This window comes from Chiloscyllium punctatum, chromosome 6, assembly GCF_047496795.1.
Source record: "Chiloscyllium punctatum isolate Juve2018m chromosome 6, sChiPun1.3, whole genome shotgun sequence".
In the NCBI taxonomy this organism is placed as follows: Eukaryota; Metazoa; Chordata; class Chondrichthyes; order Orectolobiformes; family Hemiscylliidae; genus Chiloscyllium; species Chiloscyllium punctatum.
The window spans coordinates 29,106,680-29,131,738 of NC_092744.1; the positions used below are offsets into that span (position 1 = coordinate 29,106,680).

A 25,059-nucleotide genomic window follows, 5' to 3' on the forward strand; every position below is an offset into this window, starting at 1 on the left:
TATCTATCACTGTCTTAAAGACACTCAGTGATTTGGCCTCCACAGTCTTCTCCAGCAATGAGTTCCACAGATTCACCACCATCTGGCTGAAGAAATTTTGCTTCATCTCTGTTCTAAAGAATTGTCCCTTTATCCTGATGCTGTGCCCTCAAGTCTTAGTCTCTCCAACTAATGGAAACATCTTTTCCCTGTCCACTCTACCCAGGCCTTTCAGTATCCTGTATATTTCAATTAGATCCCTCCACATCCTTCTAACCCTAGAACTCTGTATGAAGCTAAGGAAGTGAGTGCTGGGCTTCTTGCTGAGATATTTGTATCATTGATAGTCACAGGTGAGGTGCCGGAAGACTGGAGGTTGGTCTGGTTGACTGGTGTCACTGTTAAAGAAAGGTAGTAAGGACAAGCCAGGAAATTATAGACCAGTGAGCCTGATATCAGCGGTGAGCAAGTTTTTGGAGGGAACCCTGAGGGACAGGATGTACATGTATTTGGAAAGGCAAGGACTGATTAGGGATAGTCAACATGGCTGTGAGTGGGAAATCGTCTCACAAATTTGATTGAGTTTTTTGAAGAAGTAACAAAGAGGATTGATGAGGGCAGAGCAGTAGATGTGATCTATATGGACTTCAGTAAGGCGTTCGACAAGGTTCCCCATGGGAGACTGATTAGCAAGGTTAGATCTCATGGAATACAGGGAGAACTAGCCATTTAGATACAGAACTGGCTCAAAGGTAGAAGACAGAGGGTGGTGGTGGAGGCTTGTTTTTCAGACTGGAGGCCTGTGACCAGTGGAGTGCCACAAGGATTGGTGCTGGGTCCACTACTTTTCATCATTTATATAAATGTTTTGGATGTGAGCTTAAGAGGTGTGGTTAGTAAGTTTGCAAATGACACCAAAATTGGAAATGTAGTGGACAGCAAAGAAGGTTACCTCAGATTTCAACAGGATCTTGACCAGATGGGCCAATGGGCTGAGAAGTGGCAGATGGAGTTTAATTTAGATAAATGCGAGGTGTTGCATTTTGGGAAAGTAAATCTTAGCAGGACATATACACTTAATGGTAAGGTGCAAGGGAGTGTTGCTGAACAGAGACCTTGGAGTGCAGGTTCACAGCTCCCTGAAAGTAGAGCTACATGTAGATAGGATAATGAAGAAGGCGTTTGGTATGCTTGCCTTTATTGGTCAGGGTATTGAGTAGAGGAATTGGGAGGTCATTTTGCAGCTGTTAAGGACATTGGTTAGGCCACTGTTGGAATATTGCATGCAATTCTGGTCTCCTTCCTTTCGGAAAGATGTTGTGAAACTTGAAAGGGTTCAGAAAAGATTTACAAGGATGTTGCCAGGGTTGGAGGATTTGAGCTATAGGGAGAGGTTGAATAGGCTGTGGCTGTTTGCTCTGGAGCATCGGAGGCTGAGGGGTGACCTTAGAGAGTCTATAAAATCATGAGGGGCATAGATAGGATAAATAGACAAAGTCTATTCCCTGTAGTGAGGGAGTCCAGAACTAGAGGGCATAGGTTTAGGGTGAAAGGGGAAAGAGTGGGCAGCACGGTGGCACAGTGGTTAGCACTGCTGCCTCACAGTGCCAGAGACCCGATCAATTCCCGCCTCAGGCGACTGACTGTGTGGAGTTTGCACATTCTCCCCGTGTCTGCGTGGGTTTCCTCCGGGTGCTCCGGTTTCCTCCCACAGTCCAAAGATGTGCAGGTCAGGTGAATTGGCCATGCTAAATTGCCCGTAGTGTTAGGTAAGGGATAAATGTAGGGGTATGGGTGGGTTGTGCTTTGGTGGGTCGGTGTGGACTTGTTGGGCCGAAGGGCCTGTTTCCACACTGTAACGTAATGTAATCTAATCGAATCAGATATAAAAGAGATCTAAGGGGCAACGTTTTCACACAGAGGGTGGTACGTATATGGACTGAGCTGCTAGAGGAAGTGGTGGAGGATAGTACAGCTGCAAAATTTAAAAGGCATCTGGATAGGTATATGAATAGGAATGGTTTGGAGGGATATGGGTGGGTGCTGGCAGGTAGGACTAGATTGGGTTGGGATATCTGCTCAGCATTGACAAGTTGGACCGAAGGGTCTGGTTCTGTGCTGTACTTCTCTATGAGTCTATGACTCTAAGTACAGACCCAGAGTCCTCAATTTCTCCCCATATGACAAGTCTTTCATTCCCTGGATCATTCTTGTGAATTTCCTCCGAGCCTCTGCCAATGCCAGCACATCAGCTAGACCTGTCCTTGTGTTCTAGTCCTCTCAAAACAAGTGCTAACATTTGCCTTCTTAACTGCCAACTGAATCTGTATTTTTAGCTTAAGAGAATCCTGAACTGGGACACCAAAGTTCCTTTGAGCTTTAGATTTCCGAAGACTTTTCCCATTTAGAAAATAGTCTATGTCTCCATTCTTCCTACCAAAGTGCATAATCATAAGCTTTCCCACATTGTATTCCATCTGCCACACCTTTTCCCATCTGCCTCGCATGTCCAAATCCTTATGCAGCCCTGGCTTCCTCAACACTATCTGTTCCTCCACCCCTCTTACTGTCATCTGCATAAGTTCCTCCCTCCATATCATTAATGGAAAATGTGAATTATTGTGCTCCCAACATGGATCCCCTTGGAACTCCACGAGTCACCAGCTGCTATTCTAAAGTGACTTCTTTATCTCACTCTCTGCCTTCTGCCAGTCACCCACTCCTCTATCAATGCCACAACCTTACCCCTAACACAATGGGCTCTTGTCTTATTTAGCAGCCTCCTGTGTAGTAACTTGTCAAAGGTCTTCTAGAAATCCAAATAGATCATATCCACTGGCTCTTCTTTGTCTAACTTGCTCATTACCTCCTCAAATAATTCTAACAGATTTGTCAGGCATGACCTCTTGGCAAAGATGTGCTGACACAGCCTTATTTTACAATGCACTTCCAAGTACTCTGCAATCCAATTCTTAACAATGGATTCTAACATCTTACCAGTGACCAAGGTTAAGCTAATCGGCTTATTTTTTCCCATCTTTTCCCTCCCTTCTTAAACAAGGGTAATACATTCGCTATTTACAGTCCTCTGAGACCTTTCCTGACTCCAGTGATTCCTGCGAGATCACCACTAATGCCGACATAATCTCCTCAGCAATCATTGGCATCATCTCATGCTTTCATGATGAGGTTGAACCATTCACAGTGGCTCAGTGGCTAGTACTGCTGCCTCACAACACCAAGGACCCAGGTTCGATTCCAGCCTCAGGCAACTGTCTGTGTGGAGTTTGCACATTCTCCCTGTGTCTGCGTGGGTTTCCTCCGGGTGCTCCAGTTTCCTCCCACAGTCCAAAGATGTGCAGGTCAGGTGAATTGGCCATGCTAAATTGCCCGTAGTGTTAGGTGCATTAGGCAGAGGGAAATGGATCTGGGTGGGTTACTCTTCAGAAGGTCAGCGTGGACTGGTTGGGCTAAAGGGTCTGTTTCCACACTGTAGGAAATCTAATCTAATATTATTAACTTCACCAACACATTCCACCCCGACCCTAAACTCACCTGGACCAAATCTGACATCTCTCTCCCCTTTCTGGACCTCTCCATCTCCATCAACGGTGAATGACTCAACACTGACATTTTCTACATACACACCAACTCACACAGCTACCTGGATTACACCTCCTCCAACACTGCCTCTTGCAAAAATGCTACCCCTTACTCCCAATTGCTCTGCCTCTGCCGCATCTGCTCCCAGGAGGACCAGTTCCACCTCAGAATACACCAGGTGGCCTCCTTCTTTAAAGACCATTATTTCTCCTCCCACGTGGTTGATGATTTGATGATGCCCTCCAGCGCATCTCATCCACTTCCCACACCTCCACCCTGGAACCCTACCTCTCCAACCGCAACAAGGACAGACCCCCTCCCCCCGCCCCACCGGTCCTCACCTTTCACCCCACCAACCTCCATTTCCATCACATCATCCTCTGCCATTTCCGTCACCTACAAATGGACCCTACCACCAGAGATATATTTCCCTCCCTACCCCTATCCACCTTCCATAAAGACCATTCCCTCCGCGACTACCTTGTCAGGTCCACGCCCCCCGATCAACCCACCCTCCCCTCCCAGCACCTTCTCCTATTACTTGCAAGACCTGCGCCCACACCTCCCCCCTCACCTCCATCCAAGGCCCCAGAGGAGCCTTCCACATCCATCAAAGTTTCACTTGCACTTCCACACATGTCATTTACTGTATCTTTTGCTCCATGATATGGTCTCCTCTCCACTGGGGAGAATGGACGCCTGCAACATATTAATACAACAACCTACTGTATATAGACACGAGCCAAATTTATTCTGGTTACTATTTATAGTAAAATTAAAAAGGCAACCTTATTTTTATAGTGTTCTGAATCAATACCAGTCTGCCAAACCTTGAAGCACAATTTAATTGTCCAGCATTTAGCCAAACCTGAAACCACCGAATATTGAGTAACGTTTGGCTAGGCAAACATGTTGAAAACATCCATCAAATAATAATCCAGTACTTTGTGCTCTGTTCTCCTCTGTTTTTGATGGAGAAAATCGCTTTTAAAACCTAACTGTCTTTGCTAAATCCTGTTGATGATTGTTTTTAGGTTTGCATTTGAATGTATAATCTGCAGTACAATAAGTGAGTTTTAAACATTTTCTAAATGTAGGTCTGCTAAAATACAAATAACTGAGCATAATTTTCAATTTGAAATCACTTGAGCAAGACCAAGCAACAAAGCTACACATGGAAAGAACACCATATATTCCCAATGATTTACTCCTGGTTTTCAGAGGCAATTATTCATGTAGTACTTTCAAAGCATGTAACTAAATCCAGTCCTTTATGCATTGGTAATTAAATCTATAAAACCCTGAGTTAATACAAATACTCATTTTGAGTAACCATAAAAACAAAGCAAGTTGATTGTCTAGTGATTTGTCTCAGCCTCTGGAGGAAAATTGCCTATCCCCCCATGTTTTTCCAAATCAGTCAATCAGAACAAGCTCATATAATTAAGGTAGTTAAGACTTTTTGTTACAAATTCCAGACGTCATTAGAGGTTAACCCATGACCATGATGACATGTGATTTTAACTGTGAAAGGCTCTCTTGATCCCAAATGCACGGATGAGGGTGGATGGTAGAATTTACAAATCAAATATTTAATGAAGGGGTTCAAATTGTGTCAGAAGTCACGAGAGTGTGTTTCAAGGTACTTATAACTCATAAAGCTCACTCCAGCCAGTTCAAGGGTTTTTCAGTGTTTTTCAGTTTTAGTGTTAGAGCTTGTCCCTTAGTGTATTTTCGTCCTGTGGCACATGTTGATTAATACAGGTCTGACAGAGAGTATTCCGTGTGCTATAACCAGAATATAATATCAATGCCTACATAACTGACCAAGTAGATGTTGAATATCCAAAATAAAACATGGGACTATAGATACTGGAGATCTGAAACAACCAAATCAGAAATTGCTAGAGAAACTCAGCAGGTCTGGCAATGCGTTTGGAGAAAAAAAAAGCTAACGTTTTGAGTCCCATGACCATTCTTCAGTACTGCAATTCTTCGGACAAAAAAAGTCAAGAAGATGATGAGAGTAAATGCAAATAAAATCACTAAAGGTCAACTCGCATTTGGAACATTGCTAAAGTCAAGGAAATGCAAGGAACGTCAAAGCATTCCTGATGAAGGGCTGATGCCTGAAACGTTGACTCTCCAGCTCCTCAGTCACTGGCTGACCTGCTGTGCGTTTCCAGTGCCACACTTTTCGACTGAAGGAGACAAAGAAGAGGCTAAAATAGGACACAGTTTAAAAGTCAGCTTTGAAAATGGGTTAATGGACTCAAAATGTAAACACGGATGCTGCCAGACCTGCTCAGTTTCTCCAGCAATTTTTGTTTTTGCTTGTAACAGAATGTCTAAATGGTTCTGAAATCTAGTGGAGGTAAAGATTCTCCAAGAAAACTGAGATTGAACTGTAGACTTTAAGAAAGGACAGAAATAGATGACTCTAAATCATAGCTGGAACCTAAATTTTCAGTGATGAGAAGTAGTTGACTTACTTTCATTACAGATGAGGCCTGTTCGACCTGCAGGACAATTGCAGCCATCTCCCTCAGCATTGCAGACACCGCTGTTAATACAGTCATTGCAAGTGAGGCTACAGTCATTCCCAAAAGTGTTATCCAAGCAAACTATAATCAGAAACACATGTTGTAGCGAGAACAATCAGTGAAAAATCAAACAGCAGAAAACTGGATCTCAAAAGACCAGAGTAAATTCAAATAAAACCATGAAAGATCAATGCACATTTGGAATATTGCTACAAGTCAAGGAAATGAGCAAGGGACTAACATAAGGCACAATTTGAAAAGAAACAGTTATTCCTGCAGTCTGAGAAGGTAACTTTTATTGTCCACAATACAAACTTGAACAAGAGTGGGCCACTCTGCCCTTCGAGCCAGCTCCATCATTTATTAAGATCGTGGCTCATCTGATTTCAACCTCAACTCTACATTCCTGTATATCCATGATAATCTTTCATCCCTTTGGTAATCAGGAATCTAACTACATCTCTGTTAAAAATATTTACAGATTCTGCATCCACTGCCTTTTGAGGAAGGGGATTCCAAAGACTCTCAACCCTCTGAGAAAAAGAATTGCCTCATCTCTGTTGTAAATGGATTCCCCCTTATGTTTAAATAATGACATCTAGTTTTAGACTCTGACACAAAAGGAAACACACTCCCGACATCCACCAAACAAGACCCCTTAGGCTCGTTCATGGTTCAAATAAGTCACTTCTGACTCTTCTAGGATCCAGAGGATATAGACTCAGTCTATCTAGTTTTCCCCTGTAAGGGGATCTTCTCATTCCAGGTGTTAGTCGTGTAAACCTTCTCTGAACTGTTTCCAACATATTAACTCCATTCCTAAGTACAATGATCAGTATTGTACACAGTACATCAATGTGGTCTCACCACTGCTCTGTAAAACTGAAGCATAACCTCTCTTCTTACATTCAATTCCCCTTGCAATAAACTGTAGCACTCTATTAGCTTTCCTGAAATGGAGGTTCCAAACATTCCACTGGGTGTACTGTCACATCAGTTGTATTAAGAGGTATTTCTTAAAGTTTGCAGGAACTATGGATGTTACCAAGTGTGGAGAACATCTTCAACATTGGCTGATTTGAGAGGACACAGAATGCACAAGAAGTATCACAATTCATACTTGGAAAACTTGTATGACATACAATCAAAACCCACTGGATGCCATGTTCTCAATTGTCTGGAACCAATTAGGTTTGGAATTTTCTTTCTTGTTTTGTTTTGCCTTCACCATGAGCAAAAAATACCCAAGGAATTTGATAGAAGATTGAACAGCATGATCATCTTGCAGAATGGTGCTACAGGACTGAAAATGTCATGAATCGCAGCATCTTATTCCATGTCTGATAGTTCCAAAGGAAAAGTCTCTAATTTCTACATTAGTCTTTCTTGTACGGAAAATGTCTGCTGCAGATAATTTGACATTGTGTTTACATTTCAGGACAATTGTGTCAAGCCATAACTTGAATAAGCAACATAAGAAGTGCAAAAGTTGAAATTTAATGTTAAAATAATCAATGACAACATTGACAAGAAAAGCTTAATTTGTTCTGAAGTGCATGCATCTAATTTCAGCCGAGACTTTGACAGCCGAGCCACAGCATACATTGGTTTACAGTAGTTTAGCGCTTACAAAGGAAGGGAAAGGTTCTAGAGTTTCTGCACTTTGTGCAATGACCCTAGAGTCTCACTTGTAAATTCCAGTTCTGCCTGCAAAATCTAACATGAGTCTTTAGCAGTAGTTAGTGTCTTCTGAGATTGAACTGCTATGAGATGCCATTTATCTAAAAGTTAAGATTTAAAAGAATCATATATTATCCATCGTCGTTGCAGCCAAATATGAAGTGAACACCTCATGAGAACCACAATAGTCAACAAGCTATGTTTCATGAGAATCCTTTCACAAACACTATCATGTGCTTTCCTCACTGAGCAAATCATGTGATTCTCCACATTTATCTGGGGGAAGGATAGGGGGTTGGGATGGAAGAAGTGAACAAGGAGCAAAACATGATGGAATGTGAAAACCTCAGTCAGTAACACATATAATTAACTGAATAAACAGCACGTACTGATTTTCTGCACAAGTCTGAGTTCACTCCTCAGATCTTCCTGAAAGAAGGGTGTCAAGGAGGATTTGTAGTGAAGAAGCTGTGGAGGGGTTCTTAATAAAATGTCTTGGAATCTGGCAAGTTTGATTTCTTCCTCTTCTTCATCTGACTCCCCTTCAAATTCATCATCCAGGGCTGAGGACAGAATAATACCATGTCAAAGAATGATTATCACACTGTATTCTCCCAGATTCACCTTTCACCTTCAACCTTTCTTCCATCACCCTTACCCTGCCATCTATAACACTTCAACCGCCAACCATCACATGTGGGCAACAGTCTATCAAGAGCAGCCTGTATCCTCGATCCTCCTCCTGTCACCCCTGAAATTACCTCAGTTACATGCAACTCTCCCTTTAACCTGTCTCCAATCACGATTCCCTCTCCATCACACTTCAGATGCCTTCAATAGAGATTAACCTTCAATCTGTCATTTAGCTCCTTCTCTCTACCTCTTACGACTGTTCTTAGGGCCATCACGTAGTGCTGTTTCTGGACAGTATTCAGTGCAACAGCTCAGCCTCTTCTCCCCTGAGGCAACAAAGCTCTTCCCACAGGAATAGAGCTCTTACCCATTCCAGATCTATTGGGAAGATTACCCGACTGAAAGCATAAAGGTTCTTTAACCTGCCAACTTAATGACAGATACAATTTTATCTTGTGACTATGCTTTTTTAATGACGATGCATGATAGGCTAATGCATTAAAAACAGCTTCTTGTTGCTTATTATCAGGAATCAAGATCTACCTTGAATCCATCGCAAACCTGTTTTCTGATTTTCATCCTGCTATCAGACAGCTGTCCTTTTACTTCCCATACAATTAAGCATCCCTGTTCAATTCACTTCTTGCTCCCACAAGTTTCACTAGATTCTACTCTGGGTTGCAAAGGCAGAACTTTGGCAGTGGGATTTCTTTCTAATATCTTAGCTGGGAATGGTGTATATGGGGAATGGGGCTCAGTGGTTAGTACTGCTGCCTCACAACACCAGGGTCCCAGGTTCGATTCCAGCCTCGGGCGACTGTCTATGTGGAGTTTGCACGTTCTCCCCGTGTCTGCGTGGGTTTTCTCTGGGTGCTCCGGTTTCCTCTCACAGTCCAAAGATGTGCAGATCAGGTGAATTGGCTATGTTGAATTGCCCATAGTGTTCGGTGCATTATTCAGAGGGAAATGGATCTGGGTGGGTTACTCTTCGGAGGGTCAATGTGGACTTATTGGGCTGAAGAGCCTGTTTCCACACTGTAGGGAATCTAGTCTAATCTAATCTATAATATGGTGAGAGTGCTGCAGTGCAGAGAAGCTCAAATAAAGAAAACAATTCCCCATATTGGAAGTTTCTCTGACTTCCCAAATGCAGATCATGGGTATACTCCAGTCCATTGGGACAGACACACATCCATTTTAATTATAATAGAACAATCCAAAAGACTGAAGAAAATAAGTTGTGACTAACACAGCACGAATTGTGATTTTTAAAAAAACCCTTTGAATCCACTCATTATTAGCTTAGGTTTACTCACAAATGGCCACGAGACAGAATATTTCAAAATATCTCACATATCCATTTTGAATGGTAAGGTCAATTTGAACTTTCAGATAGTACTATCAGAACACTAGTCAATAGCTGGTGGTTGGAAAGTAAATCTACATTGTAAGACTGATCAGTTGCATGGCTTGAGGCACTTAACAATTAATTCTCTGAAATCACAGCTGAATGGTTTATACGCTCTGCACATTTGTTTGGTCATCTTTACTCACATGTACAGCTTTTCCTATCTGTGTCCAGTCTGTATCCACCTTGGCATGTACACTGATAGGACCCAAGAGTGTTTATACATAAATGGTCACAGCCGGCATTGTCTGCTGAGCACTCATCCACATCTAAAAGCAGAAATAAGGACATAAATATAACTAAGCATGGAATAAGATCCATGATGAGATGGATGTCTCCTTCTTTAGGGCAGATGCAATCCATTCTGTCAAAGACTCCTATCCAGTAACACCCGGGCGAAAATGTCTATACAAATCCCTAAAGGTTGTCAAGAAAATAGCAGAATATTCATCCACAATAACTTAGTTGCTTATACTCCAATAACACACTTATGTCAATGGCACAGGAACCTGTGTTCCAAAGATCTTTTCAGCCTATTACGATGCCTACAAGCACCAGTCTCATTTACACCAGACAGAAGAGAGATTCTTTGCATGGTTCCTCATCTGCCTTCTTTTCTGTGTAAGATACTTTAGAAAAGGGAAGTGCATTGATTCTGTTAAAGGCAATGCTTTTGACAGGATTGATTTCCCCCTCTGCCTCTGTCCATACCTCAAATTCATCCTCAGCTGGGAGGACAAGCAACTAACTGTTCCGAGGCCTTGGCCTCTGTAACTCTTAACATTTTAACTATAAACAAGGGCTGGTAGTAAGCCCAATGTGGCTTCAACTTCCAAACCCTTGCATTGGCAGAATGGCATCTTTTGATCACAGCATGTGCATCGCGAAGGTGATTGGCGAATACTCGAAATGGTGCAGCATTTATGGTCATTTTGACTGCACAATCTGTGAGAGATGGCCAACTGTAGGAAGGTAATGGAGGTGGCGATGGGGGTGAGAAGGCTTCACAAACAGTCAAGTGCTGTTGTCCGACCCTGAAATAGAAATTACTGGCCCAGGCTAATCTCAAATGGAGCAGTTGCTTCTTTTGCTTGCAAATGACATTGCCTTTACATTTACGTGTTCCTTGTGCCATCTAGAAGTCACATTGATATGATTCAGAGCCCCCTAAAAAAGTTTGAAATCTAAAATAACTTAAACTGTGTGAAATGAGAAACTAGGTATAAATTGGTTTAGTTCTTACCAGTGTTCCAAATCTGTGCAAGGAGCTGATACAGGTCCTTCTGCTATAACGCACATTTTGTTAACACAAAATCACTGTGACGCGATTGACAAACTGGGGACTCTATTTCTACAGCTCGATCTTTTAAAACGTATGATTGCGCTAACACGATTACATCGGCAACACTAATGCAGGGTTGCACAAGAATGCAACCATCGCATTACAGAAGAACTACTTGTACCTATCATGTAGCGAATTTATCAATCACAGAAAATGACCGCAAAATGGATAAAATGAAAGTGCCAGGTAACAATGAATATAACAATGATATTTGGAGATTGCTACGCAAATTTCAGTTTCTCCATCCTGGTAAGGCATTAGGGATTCTGTAAAGTAAATTTGCAGTGAAAAGAAGTCTTAATTAGGCATTCACGCAATAGTTAGTGTTGTCTTTGGAATTTCCCTTCTTCCTCTTAAAGCATCCTGCTCATTTCATGCATGTCTTGCACAATACAACATCTCTGCATGACAGAATGGAAATACAGATAGCATGGGTACTGTGGGACATCCCCTGTAAAATGCAATTCCAAGGTGCACAAAATACATGTTGGATGCAGTACAAAGCACTTTTCAATTTTCCTTTCACCCTCACTATACCATCACAGCTGCATCCATCCATGTTCAGCCTGTATCCCGCTCGACAGCTGCATTCATAGCCTCCAGGATTATTATTACAGTCTTGTGCACAGCACGCCGTGTCAGTCTCACACTCATTAGAATCTGTAAGAAATAGAAACATTCGGAACTGTCAATGCCATAGCAACCTGAAATCAGTCTTCAGCAAGGCACGAGATACACCAACTCAATCATCAAACCTAGATAAGATTCATATGGGTTAATTCTACCATTATATTTATTAATCAGACAATGTTGGGATCACTATCATGGTATCAGAAAACAGTGCTATCATGTTGTATTATGACTGTATCATGTATAGCATCAAGACTCATGGAGATCGCAGGCGTACAAGTACATAAGCCATTTGACTCAATCAATAACCCTTCTGTAAACAAATATTCAAATTAAAAACATTCCAGGACAAGGAGACATTAGCATAAATGTCAAGTTGGGAATTAATTAGGATGCACTTTCTGACTCAAATGGAGATGAATAGATGGAATGACCTATCGGTTCTCCAAACTAACAATCTTAGTCTTGGCTCTACCCTTGCACTACTTCCAGGACTCTGTTGACCTTAGAGCCAGAATGAAAAGTAACAGAAAACTGTACAGCCTGACCAGAATACTGTTCTAATCTTGAAACTGGAATGACTCTGCAGCATTCTCTAAGTTATATCAAAGCAAACATTTATAAATGGCTGACTGATAAGGTTCACTTAATATAATGTTACACTTTTAATCTTACTCTGTTACACTGCTCTTTAATTGAGCTTTAGTTGTGTTAAAATTAGTAATTGAAAATCTAGCTACAGGATATATTCATAATGCCTGGGTATGACTTGAGATGTTTGGATATTGTCATACCAAGGCATGTGCGCCCATCGGAGTCAAGTAGGTATCCCTGATTACAAGAGCAGGAGGGCCCATTGGATGTGTGCTTGCAGTGATGAGTACAGCCTCCATTGTTCCTCTCACAGCTGTTCACGATCTCCATTTCAATACCTATCAAGCAAAAGATAAACAAAACATCAACCACTCAGAATCATGGTCTCAAAAGTCAAAGAGGGTTCCATTGTAATTCTGACAGAGCCCTGGGTGGAGATGTGGTCACAACAGGTATCTGGCACTTCTATGAGTTTCTGATCTGAATTGCAAGAGCTGAAACATATATCTGCCCTAACAGTACAAATAATGGGCAGGATCCACAGTCAGAGATAGAGATTTCCTAAGCTGGGAGTTCACATATTCTACATCAACAGTCAGATCTTGGGAGTTATGTGATAATCAGTATGCCGACTGAGATGAGACAAACAGCATTCAGAAGATAATTCCTGGGTTCCAGGTTCGACAAATAGCCTGAACATCCCAAGAAATAAAGGCAAAAATTTGAGTAAGTGAAATCGGATCAACTCTTTAGTTCAGGAGCTGATTTTGACATTCAGAAGTATTCAGTGGCTGCAATTTCAGCAGTGATAATAAAAATGGATAAAGCTAAAAATACTCAGCTGGCTTGGCAGCATCTATGGAGAAAACAAAGTTAACATTGGTCGCATTTCATCAGACAGGCTGAATATTTCCAGCATTTCCTATTTTTATTTCAGATTTCCAATATCTCCATTCTACTCTTGTTCATTCTTACAGTGACAACATTTCAAATATACTTCAGTGGCTATGATAACGTAAGAGATGCTAAACAAATGGATATTCTTCATTTTCTTTACCTGTCTGCTGTGTTACCTGACGTATGTAGTTGATCTTGATTGTTTTTGAGAGAGAAAAACTCTGAATCATGCTGTGAGTTATGGTTTAAAACTTCACTACCAATTACCATCACTTTTGTTAATGGCATGGAGAAAATGACCTTGACAAGACCTGGTGAACACCTTGTTGATTAAATATGTCAGCTTGATGATAGTACTTACGGTAACACTGCTTCCCGTCAGCACCAAGCTCAAATCCAGGGTTACAGACACAGCTGAATGATCCCAGAATATTGACACATTGATGAGCACACATTGCAATTCCTGTGGTACATTCATTAATGTCTAGAAAGAAAAGGTGGCCATTAACTGAGAAAACAGTAAATCACTCATCAAGCAGAACAATAAAGTCCTTCACAGTTAGCAACAGGGAGAGAGAGAGAGAGAGCAACAGGAAAATGATACACTGGTGATGATTAAACAGCCTTTCAGGTCATTGCATATACCACAACTCCATTCCACATGTGGTGTTGGCATACTAAATAATCACTTTATCTTTTCCAACTAAAAATATTTACAATAGCGCTGGTTGATACTCACAACCCTCCAATGACCCCAATCACAGAACATCATGTACAATGACTCTTGTGCTGTGTCCACTGCACAGCTGCCTCCTGGTAGAAGCAATGTTTACTCAATGAGGTAGGTGTTAAGGACACTAAACACACTTGAAATCTGAGATGGTCACGTTCCAGGAAAGGATAAAATAATAATGTGGCGATGTGCAATGGGATGGAGTTTAAACTCCTGCTGAAATGGATCAGTGGGGATTGAGTAGGACATTAAAAATTTGTAACAGACAGCGATTTATGGCATTAGTGTAGGAGTTCTTCTGAAATTAACAGTATGCCCATTGTTTATTAGGAACCCACTCACTCCAAATAGTTCACTGGGCCAGTAACCTCTAACTCTATGGTTGAAGACAGCAGGCATGCTGACACAGGGATTTCGAAAAAATACTGCTATTTATTGGGTTTAATTGGGTGCTTGAGTCCTTCCCGGTGCTTGCATATTCTGCCATTAGAACCAATACCAAGTAAAATGTTGCTGGATTTTCTAAAATTAATCACTGTGAAAATGACGCATCTCAAAATAACCTCTTCCCAACAAACGATATAATGAAACTAAAAAATTTACAATGGAGGTATTGCCAATTGTAGAAACATTTGATTTGATTTATTGTTGTCACATGTAACGAAATACAGTGAAAGATATTATTTTACATGCTAACCAGACAAACCGTACCTTACATAAGCCCTTCAGGGTAATACAGCAGAATATAATGTTACAGCTGCAGAGAAGGTGCAGAGAAAGATCAACTCCAGAATATGAGAGGTTCATTCATAAGTCTGAAAACAGCAGGAAATAAGCTGTCCCTGAATCTGTTGGCATGCATTTTTAAACGTTTGTATCTTCTATAGAAGAGGGTAGAAGACAGTATACAAAAATGAAGTTACTGGAAAAGCTCAGCAGATCTAGCAGCATTTGTGAAGGAAAATCAGAGTTAACATTTCAGATCCTGTGACCCTTTCTCAGAAGACAGTGTAATTGGGGTGGGAGGAGTCTTTGATTATGTTGCAAACATGCAGTCAGAGTAGTTAACTCGAGCACAACTCAACAAATTTCTGATGAGCTGGATGCACTCCATGCATACTGGAAGCTGTCTGGATTCTTGTAGAGGTCTATTCCAAGTGAGCTATATTCCATGACACTACAGTGCAGCTTGTTACTACACAGAAGTATTCAGCAAATTTTTCCCAATATTATATTCAATCCAATGCTCTTGTAGTGCAGTGGTAATGTCCCTATCTCTGGGCCAGGTGACTTGGGTTCAAGTGCCACCTGCTCCAGTGTTGTATAATAATGTGCCCGAACAAGTTGATGAGAAAATATCTGCACTTTATCCTGAAGGTTCTGTAAATGTATTGTACAGTCTGGTTAGCTCAGGGTGGTTATAGCTAATAATATCAAGGTCATGGGTTCAATCCCCGCGTTGCTGTCTTAAAATTGAATTCTTGTCCCACTTGTGGTAAAATGGTGATGTCCCTACCCTTTTAAGTCCCACCTGCTCCAGAGGTGGGTAATGACATCTCTGAACAGGTTAATTAGAAAAATAAGTTTAAAAAAAAAATTAAACGACTTCAGAGCATCCTCTGACACTCTTTGGATTGAAATGTCTGTTCTAGTCTGCCACAAATGTGTGACCTCTACCATGTGGCATTCACCCAGTGGGCAGACATCTTAAGCTTCACTTCAATAAAGTCCATATGTTAAGAGTGTGTGCAACACAAACGTGGTGTCAGAAAATGTACTGAGGTGAGTGGAGAGCTGAAACAAAAAGCACAACTGCAGAACTGTAAGCTGCCACTGAAAATGAAAAATTGTACGTCAAAGAAGACGTCACTTAAAAGAAAATGGCTGCAGCCTTTCCTGACCAGCTCCTGTTAAAATTACTGGGAATATGATCAAAACTGGGAATTTTTCCATAGTGTAGCAGTTTTTCCCTACGAGCTCTTGTTCAAATTTCTGGGAGTAGGAATGACAACTGGGAATGTTTTCATAGTGTAGTTACTCACTGGCTACAGACCTGTTGAGCAAATCAGAACAAGTATGAGTCACTGCACTTTTATCATTGTTGGGAAGAAACTGTTTTGAAATACATTTCAATCTAAATCACTCCGAAGAGCAGAAAAAACACAAGTGAAATTTTAAAATCTTTAAAGGCATGTTTTGAGCAAAGCAAATGTTACAAATGAATGGTATTTGAGTATTACCAGGTAACAATATGAAAAGGAGTCCATTAGTCAATGCATAATTTCATTAACACAGCTTGCAGACACAATTAAGGAGTGAGTTAATTTGGGACAGGATTGTATGATAGATAAGGGATCTAACAGTGAAAGCATGTCTATTAAGAGAAGGCAAACTTATGCTGAGAAGAGCAATTGACTTATGCAGAAGTGACGAGGTTGTAAATTATGGAGCTGGAGCATATTCATGCAGAATAGACCAGGTCTTGCATCGTGCTGACAGACACTTCAGGCACACAGGACTGGATAATCACAGACAAATAGCAGGATGCTAGAACTGCAGAAGACATCGTGCAAAAGAGAAGGAGGCATGTCCAGCATGGAGTAACTGGTGTTTGCACTTCAAAAAACTGAATCACTTTTGTGTAAACTGCATGTCTAAAAAGAAGCACCACAACCACAAACAGATGGTCACTGGATAAGCAGCACTGAAGATTCTGATGAAGACAACATGCATGCTCAATCAGATCAATAGGTGAGACATGGTTTGTGACTGTTGAATGAGGACTGCAAAAGAAGGGCATCAGACCCATGTAACACTGTTGTGTCAGGCAACATAGTGGTCTTGCCAGAAGTGGCTCAACGTGGCAGTCCAAAAATGAAGCCCTCGAAAGTAAAGGCTACATACCTGAGCCAAGAGGACAATTTATTCAGTAAGCCCAAAGTAAAAACAGAAACAAGGATCTGGGGTTCAGAGCAAATGCTACTCATCACAGGCAAAGCAAGTCTAAAAGTGAATTGTAGGGTATCACTGCACACAAAGCCATTGGCCATGACATGCATCCTAGATGAGTAAAAAGATGTGTTCATAGGGTTACTATGTCTTCCTGGAGATTATCATCGTGAAGGGGAAGACCAATCCAGCATCTGCTGAGGGAAATTCTAGCTACCCCAAAGGCCCAGAAAACGAGGGAGTAATCAAGAAAGTGACAACACCTGTAAAATGAATTAGCAGCACGGCAGCAGTGAAATAATCTGAAAAGCTGAGACTACATAATAACCCAATAAGTCTAAATAAAGCCCTGTAGATATCTCACTATCCCATGACAACCATTGATGGAATTTTACCACAACTTGCAAAGGCAAAAGTTTTTACCACCCTCTGTGAGAAAGATGGTTAGTAGCAAGTAAAGCTGCATGAGCACAGAAGCTTTCTAACTACATTTTGTGCCCCTTTGGGAGATACTGATGGTTACCCATGTTGTTTGCCCTTTCCACTGATTCAGAACAGAACACAGATATCATGAGATAGTTAGCCATCTTGCTGAAGTGAAAGCTATAATGGGTGATCTGTTAATTGATGAATGTACAGCCATAATGAAAGAACTGACCACAATTACAGTTTACCATAATTGCTCAACACAGCTTATAATGTGAGCATGACATTCAACAACAAAATACTAATTTAAAGATGCTCAAAGGCAAGTACATGTGCCACACATTGAAAGGTTGAGAGCTCTAACAAAAATACAGCTACTAGAGTGTGAACAATTATGACAACTCACAGCCAAGAACATACAATGCTATTGGGAACATGAATTAGCAGCATTCACTCAAAAAACAAGCAAGTAGTGATGGCAACAGCAGTGTTGAATTGCTCCACTGTAATTGATGAACTTACCCTTCAGTATGACATGACTTGAACCAACCCTAATGCAGCAAAGCCATCCAATTGCATTCAGCAACATTTGGCAAACTAATACAACTGAAGGCAAACAAATCACCAAAACCTGATGGCTAGCATTTAAGAAAAGTGGCTGCAGAGAGTGTGGAGATCTTAGTGGAGACATTTTGAAGTTGCAAATCAATGGATTTGCATACCAATCCACAGCTTAGAGTGAACACTGGTCATGCGATCTCCACCATGTGGTACATGACCTGGAGACAGACATCTTGTGCTTCATTTCATAAAGTCCTTATATTGAACATCTGTTGTAATGTGCACTCAGAATTCAAGATGATGTAAACCCTCTTCAGAGAATCTATCTTTCAAGTTAAATTAGTCAAGTAAACTGAGTAGTTTCACTTATCGAACAGGAAGTAAAGTTTTACTCTCTGTTATCAATTGAGGCAATGAATAAGTGCAAAGAATTCTGTGGGATGCATTTCCAAATAACAGTGTACTACGAAAGGAAACAGTACTGCTGATTTGTGGAGTCAGCAGTGTTTGGCCATTTTGAAAAACACCCTTTCATTGCACCAGGCTAAACTCAAGACATCATTAGCTGTCCAATGTATGTTTGGACCAACTCCCTGTCATTCTACTTTTAGCTGTTTTCTAGCTGTATCATCATCCAGAATTTCACTTAAACCTCACAAAAATGTTCAGGTGTGTGAGGACACAGAAATATTTCTGGCGCAGCAACCATTAACACATCTAAATATTGAGGGAGTACAATAATGAGCGATGCGCTGAATTCAGTTAGCACAGTAGTGCAAGCACAATGGGCTAAAATAAAGAATACAAGTGGCAGTTTAAGTTTTTTTGTGTCATTTTGTGAGTCAGAAAATGATAAGGCAAGATTTTGTTTTGCACTGAGAATGTTTCACTTGCCCATATACAGGGTGGTGTTGGTTATTACTGGAAAAATGGAAGTTCCCATTTAAACAGCAAGATAATGATTTGAAACTCTCATCATTTTAGTTGTCAAAATGTTAATTCAAAACTATAGTTGGTATTAGTCTTTGGGTGACCTCAACCTGGAAACAAAGAATATGACTGGATTGAACACATGACGGGGAGCTGGGATATACACAGGCTGCCGTTTGAATCAATCACACTCAAGAAATCAAGTAATTTCCTCACCTTCACAGCTTTTTCCATTTGACATTAGCCGATATCCAGGATTACATTCACATTGTGCAATTCCAGCTTCACTATGGCATGTGTGACCACACCCACCATTCCTCTCACTGCAAGGATCTTTCACTGATGAGAACAAACCAGACATAAATAAACTCGGAGCACTTCACTTGGTGTGCTGTATTGCAACTCTTTGTTAACAGACAGTGCGTACACTGGAGAGTCCACATCCGTACACACTAAAGCATTCTCCTTAATTTTACCATAAGGCTACCTGCTGTAGATTTTTTCTATTTTTGGAAAGGGCTATAATGTTAATTCAGCATAGTTTCTTTTAAATTTTTGATTGAATTACAGTTCTGTCAACTTTGTTTTTCTCACCAGCCGTTTTGAAAAGAATGTTTTCAGTATGTGGGTAACACCAGCAAAGCTAGTATTTAATGCTTATTAGTAACGATTCTGAGAAGAAGGCATTGGATCTTTATCTTTGACCACCGTAGCCCTTATGGTAATCTTTCTTCCAAGATTGCACTGTATAGGGAATTTACAAACTGACCATTAGCATTGAAGGATTGGTAGTAAGTATCCAATTGAGGACAGTGAGAGACTTTTATTAATCCATTCATGGGAAATGAGCTTCACTGTCAATGCCAGTATTTATTATCCATTGTTAATTACCCCTGAGATGGTGGTAATGATCTGCCTTCTTGAACCACAGCACTCCATCTGGAGTCAATGTACCCTACAGTGTTGAAATAGCATTCTGACCTAGTAATAATGAAGAAATAATAACATATTTCCATGTCAGGATTTTGTGCATCATGGAAGATAACTCATCCAAGCAAGTGCAGAGTTTTCTATCACAGTTCTGACTTATGCCTCAAACATTGTGGACAAGTTATGGGTCAGTGAAGCTACTTTCTTCAGAATTCCCACCCTCTGACCTGTTCTAGTAGTCACAATATTTATATGGCTGGTTCAGCTCAGGTTTTGTTCAATTCTAACACGCAAGATAGCAGGAGAGTTTCAGAAATGGCAATACCATTGGACATCAAGGGGAGATAATGGAATTTTTCCTTGTTGGAAATAGATGCAGCTTGGAAGTTGGGCGATGTGAATGTTACATGTCAGGCTGAATGTTGTCCAGATATTATTGTATATGGGCATAGTTTGTTTCAATAGCTGAGAAGCATTGTACTTTATGCAGTTATCAGTATCTATCATCAGCTTTAAAAATCACACAACACCAGGTTGTCATCCAACAGGTTTAATTGGAAGCACGCTAGCTTTCGAAGCGACGCTCCTTCATCAGCGTCACTCCAAAAGCTAGTGTGCTTCCAATTAAACCTGTTGGACTATAACCTGGTGTTGTGTGATTTTTAACTTTGTACACCCCAGTCCAACGCCGGCATCTCCAAATCATATCATCAGCTTTGACTTTCTGATAAAGAGATGGTCATTACGAAGCAGCTGATGATGGTTGGGCCAAGGACACTCCCATGAAGAATTCCAGCAGAGATGTCCTGATACTGAGATGAGTGGACAACAAGCTTCCTTCATACTACTCATGACTCTAATCACTGGAGCACTTTCGTTCCAATTCCAATTGACTTTCTTTTTTCCCTCAGGCTCTTTGATACCACAATTGGCCAAGTGCTAATTTGGTGTCAAGAGTAGGCTCTCTCATCTGTGTTGCTGACAAGACCTGCAGGAGTGGAGTTCTGTTAAATAAAGCAGAACTCCAGTCTTATACTCCAGTAATGTTAAAGCTGCCTGGAAATCCCAGACCATACTCTATAAGTGACTGTGCTCCTAGGTCACTTCTTAGGGCTTTGGTGTAAATGTGAGATGAAAACCTGAAAAATATGCAAGTCTGTCAGGCATCTTGCTCCAATCTGGCAAGTTCAAAGTTTAACTAGAACAGCAAAGGCTGCTTAGTGTGCAATATGATCAGGAAAGTTGGCTGTCTTTAACATATACTAATTGCTTAATTGGAGAGAGATTTCAATGTGCTTTCCAATTTAAAAATTGCTCCTGAGAGAGCTGAAAATCACTATTGAAAGTAAGGTGAGGACACAGTGGCAATTGAGAATGCTCAATCAAACTCATAGGAATGCTGCAATAAATACTCAATACTCTTATGAACTACTGGCAAAGATTTGTTCACATTAGAGTCGAGAATCATATAGCATAGAAGAGCCCTTCTGCCCATCGAGTCTGCAATCTACTGAGAGTTTACTCACTAATTTGTAGGTTTTCTGGGTCATTTCAGGATAGGTAGTGTGTTGGCTGCTGTGGTTTGGACCTCAAATAGATTAGATTCTATTAAAGCAGCAATAAAGAAGATGGAGGGACCTGGAGAGCAGCAAAGGGATGCAGTTCACAAGAGATGTTACTCACAACACAGAGTCTTACAGGCAGAAGATGAGTTTGCTTGACCTATCTGATCAGCAGAGTTTTGGAGGCTTCACATTGTCACATAGTTACTCATGGGTATTTGCAGCCTTTTAGATGACGACTTGCTGCCTGGTGGACCTTGAGCCTATGGCTTTACCAGCTGCTGCCAAAGGTACCATTGCCTTCAACTGTTTTCGCCTCTGGATTCTTCCAAAGTTCCTTCACAGGCCCGTTCACGATCTCACAATTGGCAGCTCAAGGCACCTGATTGGTGGGTCAATTGCACATAACGTGAGCTTTGCCTGTGATGATGCCAGGGGAAAGTGAGGACTGCAGATGCTGGAGATCAGAGTCAAGAGTGTGGTGCTGGAAAAACACAGCCTTTCAGGCAGCATCTGAGGAGCAGGAGAATCAACGTTTCGGGCATGAACCTTTCATCAGAAATGATGAGGCCAGTCAAATGAGCAGTAATTAAAGTTGGGCTGCTGCTCCAAAGGTGAGAACATACTGTGGTTGACCACGCATACATTGCAATCCAGCTTCCACAGATCATCTAGAAATATTAGTGAATGACCAGGACTTACACTCTATCAATACAACTACATCATCATAATTCAAAAGAAGTCCACACAATTGAAAGCTGGCTTGTGACCACCAGAAGTGTGGCTGAACAAGCCACTGCAAGTCGATGATGTATTTCAGACAAATCTGGAGGTACCATTGACAAAATCTAGTCAAGGTGCATTGAATGGCCACGGGGCACTGTGGTTTGCATAACATAGTGCAGCAAGAGAAATTTGGAACGTTAGAAGGAGCATGCTACGGAGTCAAGATCTGAGAATTCGGAGGAGGATCAAGTCGTGACAGCCATGCACCACCAGCCGCTGGTGTCGATTCCTTGGATGCCTTTATAATTCTAAGCTCACTTAAGTTTTATCAGTGAACTGACATCAGAAGAACATATTATAACTTCTCTTCCCTCCCACACATTGCACTGACACAAAGACCCCCTCACAACAACCAACCACCAAAGACTGAGATAGACAGAGTTTTAATCAGTGAGGGAATCAAGGGTTATGGGGAAAAGGCAAGGAAGTGGACTTGAGCAATATAAGGTCAGCCATGATCTCGATACATGGTGGAACACATTCAATGATCTGAACGGCCTACTTCTGCCCTTATATCTTATGGTCTTAGGCACAGCACTCATTTGTCCTGTCAGTTCATCATCCTTTGCTTCAAACAAGTTCAGATGGTAACAAGCCACCCAGCAACGAAGAATGGGCATTATGGGAAATGACTCAAAAAAAGCAAAATGTGAGTGATTGATAAACATTTCTCATTCACCCATGAGCAGCTATAAAACTTTCTTCTTTTGTGTTTCCAGTTGGCACATGGCCCAATTCCAAGAAATTCAGCAAAGGTAGAGACCTGCTGCTCAGACCCACATCTCTGCTCTGAATGCCATGATGCACTTAGCCAACATCCTCTTGGAATTTGAGTCTATGAGGGCTCTACTGTAGACCACAACCCCTGCATCTATGTAGAAGTACACTCAACTATCAAGAAAGAGACAATAAAATGACTGATGCTGATTTGGGCCTGAGAGTGTAGTGGATGAGAAGTGAGAATGTTTGAGTGGAATTCACACAGTTCCGAGTGCCCATTAGTCATTGTCCTACTTATGGGTCAGTTGCAATTCAATGCCCTGCTCAACAACACTTTGGAGCTGAAGAACTGTGAGGCTAAGACAAGTTATCAAGTTTATCCATCAAACTTATCAAGTTTAAAATGTCAGATGTGATGGTATCCAGAGTCTGCACAATCATATTCAAGGTCTGCATGAACTCAAGCATTTGCTGTTCCACAAAGTTGGCCACTCTATCCATGTACAATGTACATTCTTATCCTTATTATTGATGGCCCTGAGGGTATAACCTCCATGATGCACAGACACTGTGAATTGAGTTGTCACTCTTCAAACTCCTTTAGGTTTGGATTAAACAGATCAATCAGTTATTCTTCCATTCAGCCCAAGGGGGATTAATAATTGTGAGAAACTGAATTTTAAAAAAACTCATTAATTGCTAAACAGAGTTAGGCTCGGTTAGTACCATAAACATGGTTATAGTACGCCATTTGCTAATCATTAAAACTTTTAACAGAAATAATTTTATAATGTTCAAAGGTTCAGAAAAGGACAAAAGCTCCCTTTCCTCACAGCTTCCACCTTGAAATTTGATAACATTGTAGAATTCCGGCACTCCTTCACAAACCCCACTAATCTTACAGACTACAATTGTCCCTGCTTTGTACTATAAGTGCTCAGTAATGAAAGTGTTTGGTAGTGTAAAACGCGTAGCTTACATTCACAGTGCTTTCCATCTCTCATCAGCTGGTAGTTCGGTTGACAAAGGCATTGGTAATGGTTTTCACTGATCTGCACACACTCATGCTCACAGCCACCATTGTTCATCGAACAGGAGTTGACAGCTGATTTCAAAATAGAAGACACAAATTAAGATTTAGAATCCAGTTCTTTTGTAATCACATTAGTACCACTTTCCTCTGGTCCCTATTGATGACTAGTGGAGAGCAGCTGTAGATGATTCGATCATTAATGATTTAACGCCCCACATATTCATGCTTAGGTCATTTATAATACACAGCCAAACTCCAGCCATAAGCCGCACCATTTGCAGAGTCTATAGCCCAGAAATAAGAAAAATCAGCTACTACTGTATGTGGTCAGGACCTTCTAATTGTTATCTGAACATTGCAGCCAAGAGGGTTGCGATTCTCCTGGGCTCAAAGGAACAACCCAAGAACCACTTTTCTGGCCACTCCAAGTGTGTTCTCAAACAATAAATGATATGAGAAGATCAGCAATGTCCCTTCAAAATGAACTGTCATGATCTACACTTACTACAAATAGAAGCTATCAGCACAAATTCCATTTCATGACACAAGGGAAGGCAGAGATTCCGTATCAGAGATCAGTACCTTTCCCCGTGCATGCATTCTTCAAATCTATGCATTTCAAAATGCAAGAGTTAGGAAAATCAGTCCTATCGACTCCCCCACCCAAAACTCTGAGACCATGCAAATGACAGATGAACGTTTTTTTTAAAGAAATCAATTAAAATAATTAAGAATACAGAATCAGGATGTAATACACCTCGAGTTAAGATATAAAGAGGTCAAAGTATAAGTACCACATCGAAGATGAGTACTGAAAGTCACTGGAACTGTCTGTATAATTAATGCTCCCATTTCAATGCAGACAACAGTGATCCTACTAATCACAGCATCTCCTAACCTCTAAGTTCATCTGAATGTTATTTATCTTTCAGAAGACTTTAACATTCACTCAAAGTGGTCACGCTAAGGTGCGATTAAGCAGAAACAGCATCAAATAACAACAGTTTAACTTTAATGCCAGCGTTGTCTTTAATAAGTCTGTGACCTTTTAGCTTCAAAGTGCTGCTTGTTTAATGATGTGGAAAATATCCAGGATTTTTTTTCTCCCTGAGGTAAAGTT

At 41.0% G+C, this 25,059-nt stretch overlaps 1 protein-coding gene across 1 annotated transcript in view; it reads right to left on the reverse strand.

The window, feature by feature from the left end:
• The window catches only part of LOC140478814 (uncharacterized), a 309,839-nt gene that overhangs the window by 66,656 nt on the left and 218,124 nt on the right, over positions 1–25,059 (reverse strand). The window contains exons 7-14 of the mRNA XM_072572218.1: positions 23,886–24,011; positions 19,125–19,247; positions 13,671–13,793; positions 12,613–12,750; positions 11,726–11,848; positions 9,993–10,115; positions 8,195–8,368; positions 6,075–6,206 (exon numbers count right to left, since the gene is read on the reverse strand). Coding sequence (XP_072428319.1) covers positions 6,075–6,206; positions 8,195–8,368; positions 9,993–10,115; positions 11,726–11,848; positions 12,613–12,750; positions 13,671–13,793; positions 19,125–19,247; positions 23,886–24,011 — 1,062 coding nt within the window. The remainder of the gene's footprint in view (positions 1–6,074; positions 6,207–8,194; positions 8,369–9,992; positions 10,116–11,725; positions 11,849–12,612; positions 12,751–13,670; positions 13,794–19,124; positions 19,248–23,885; positions 24,012–25,059) is intronic.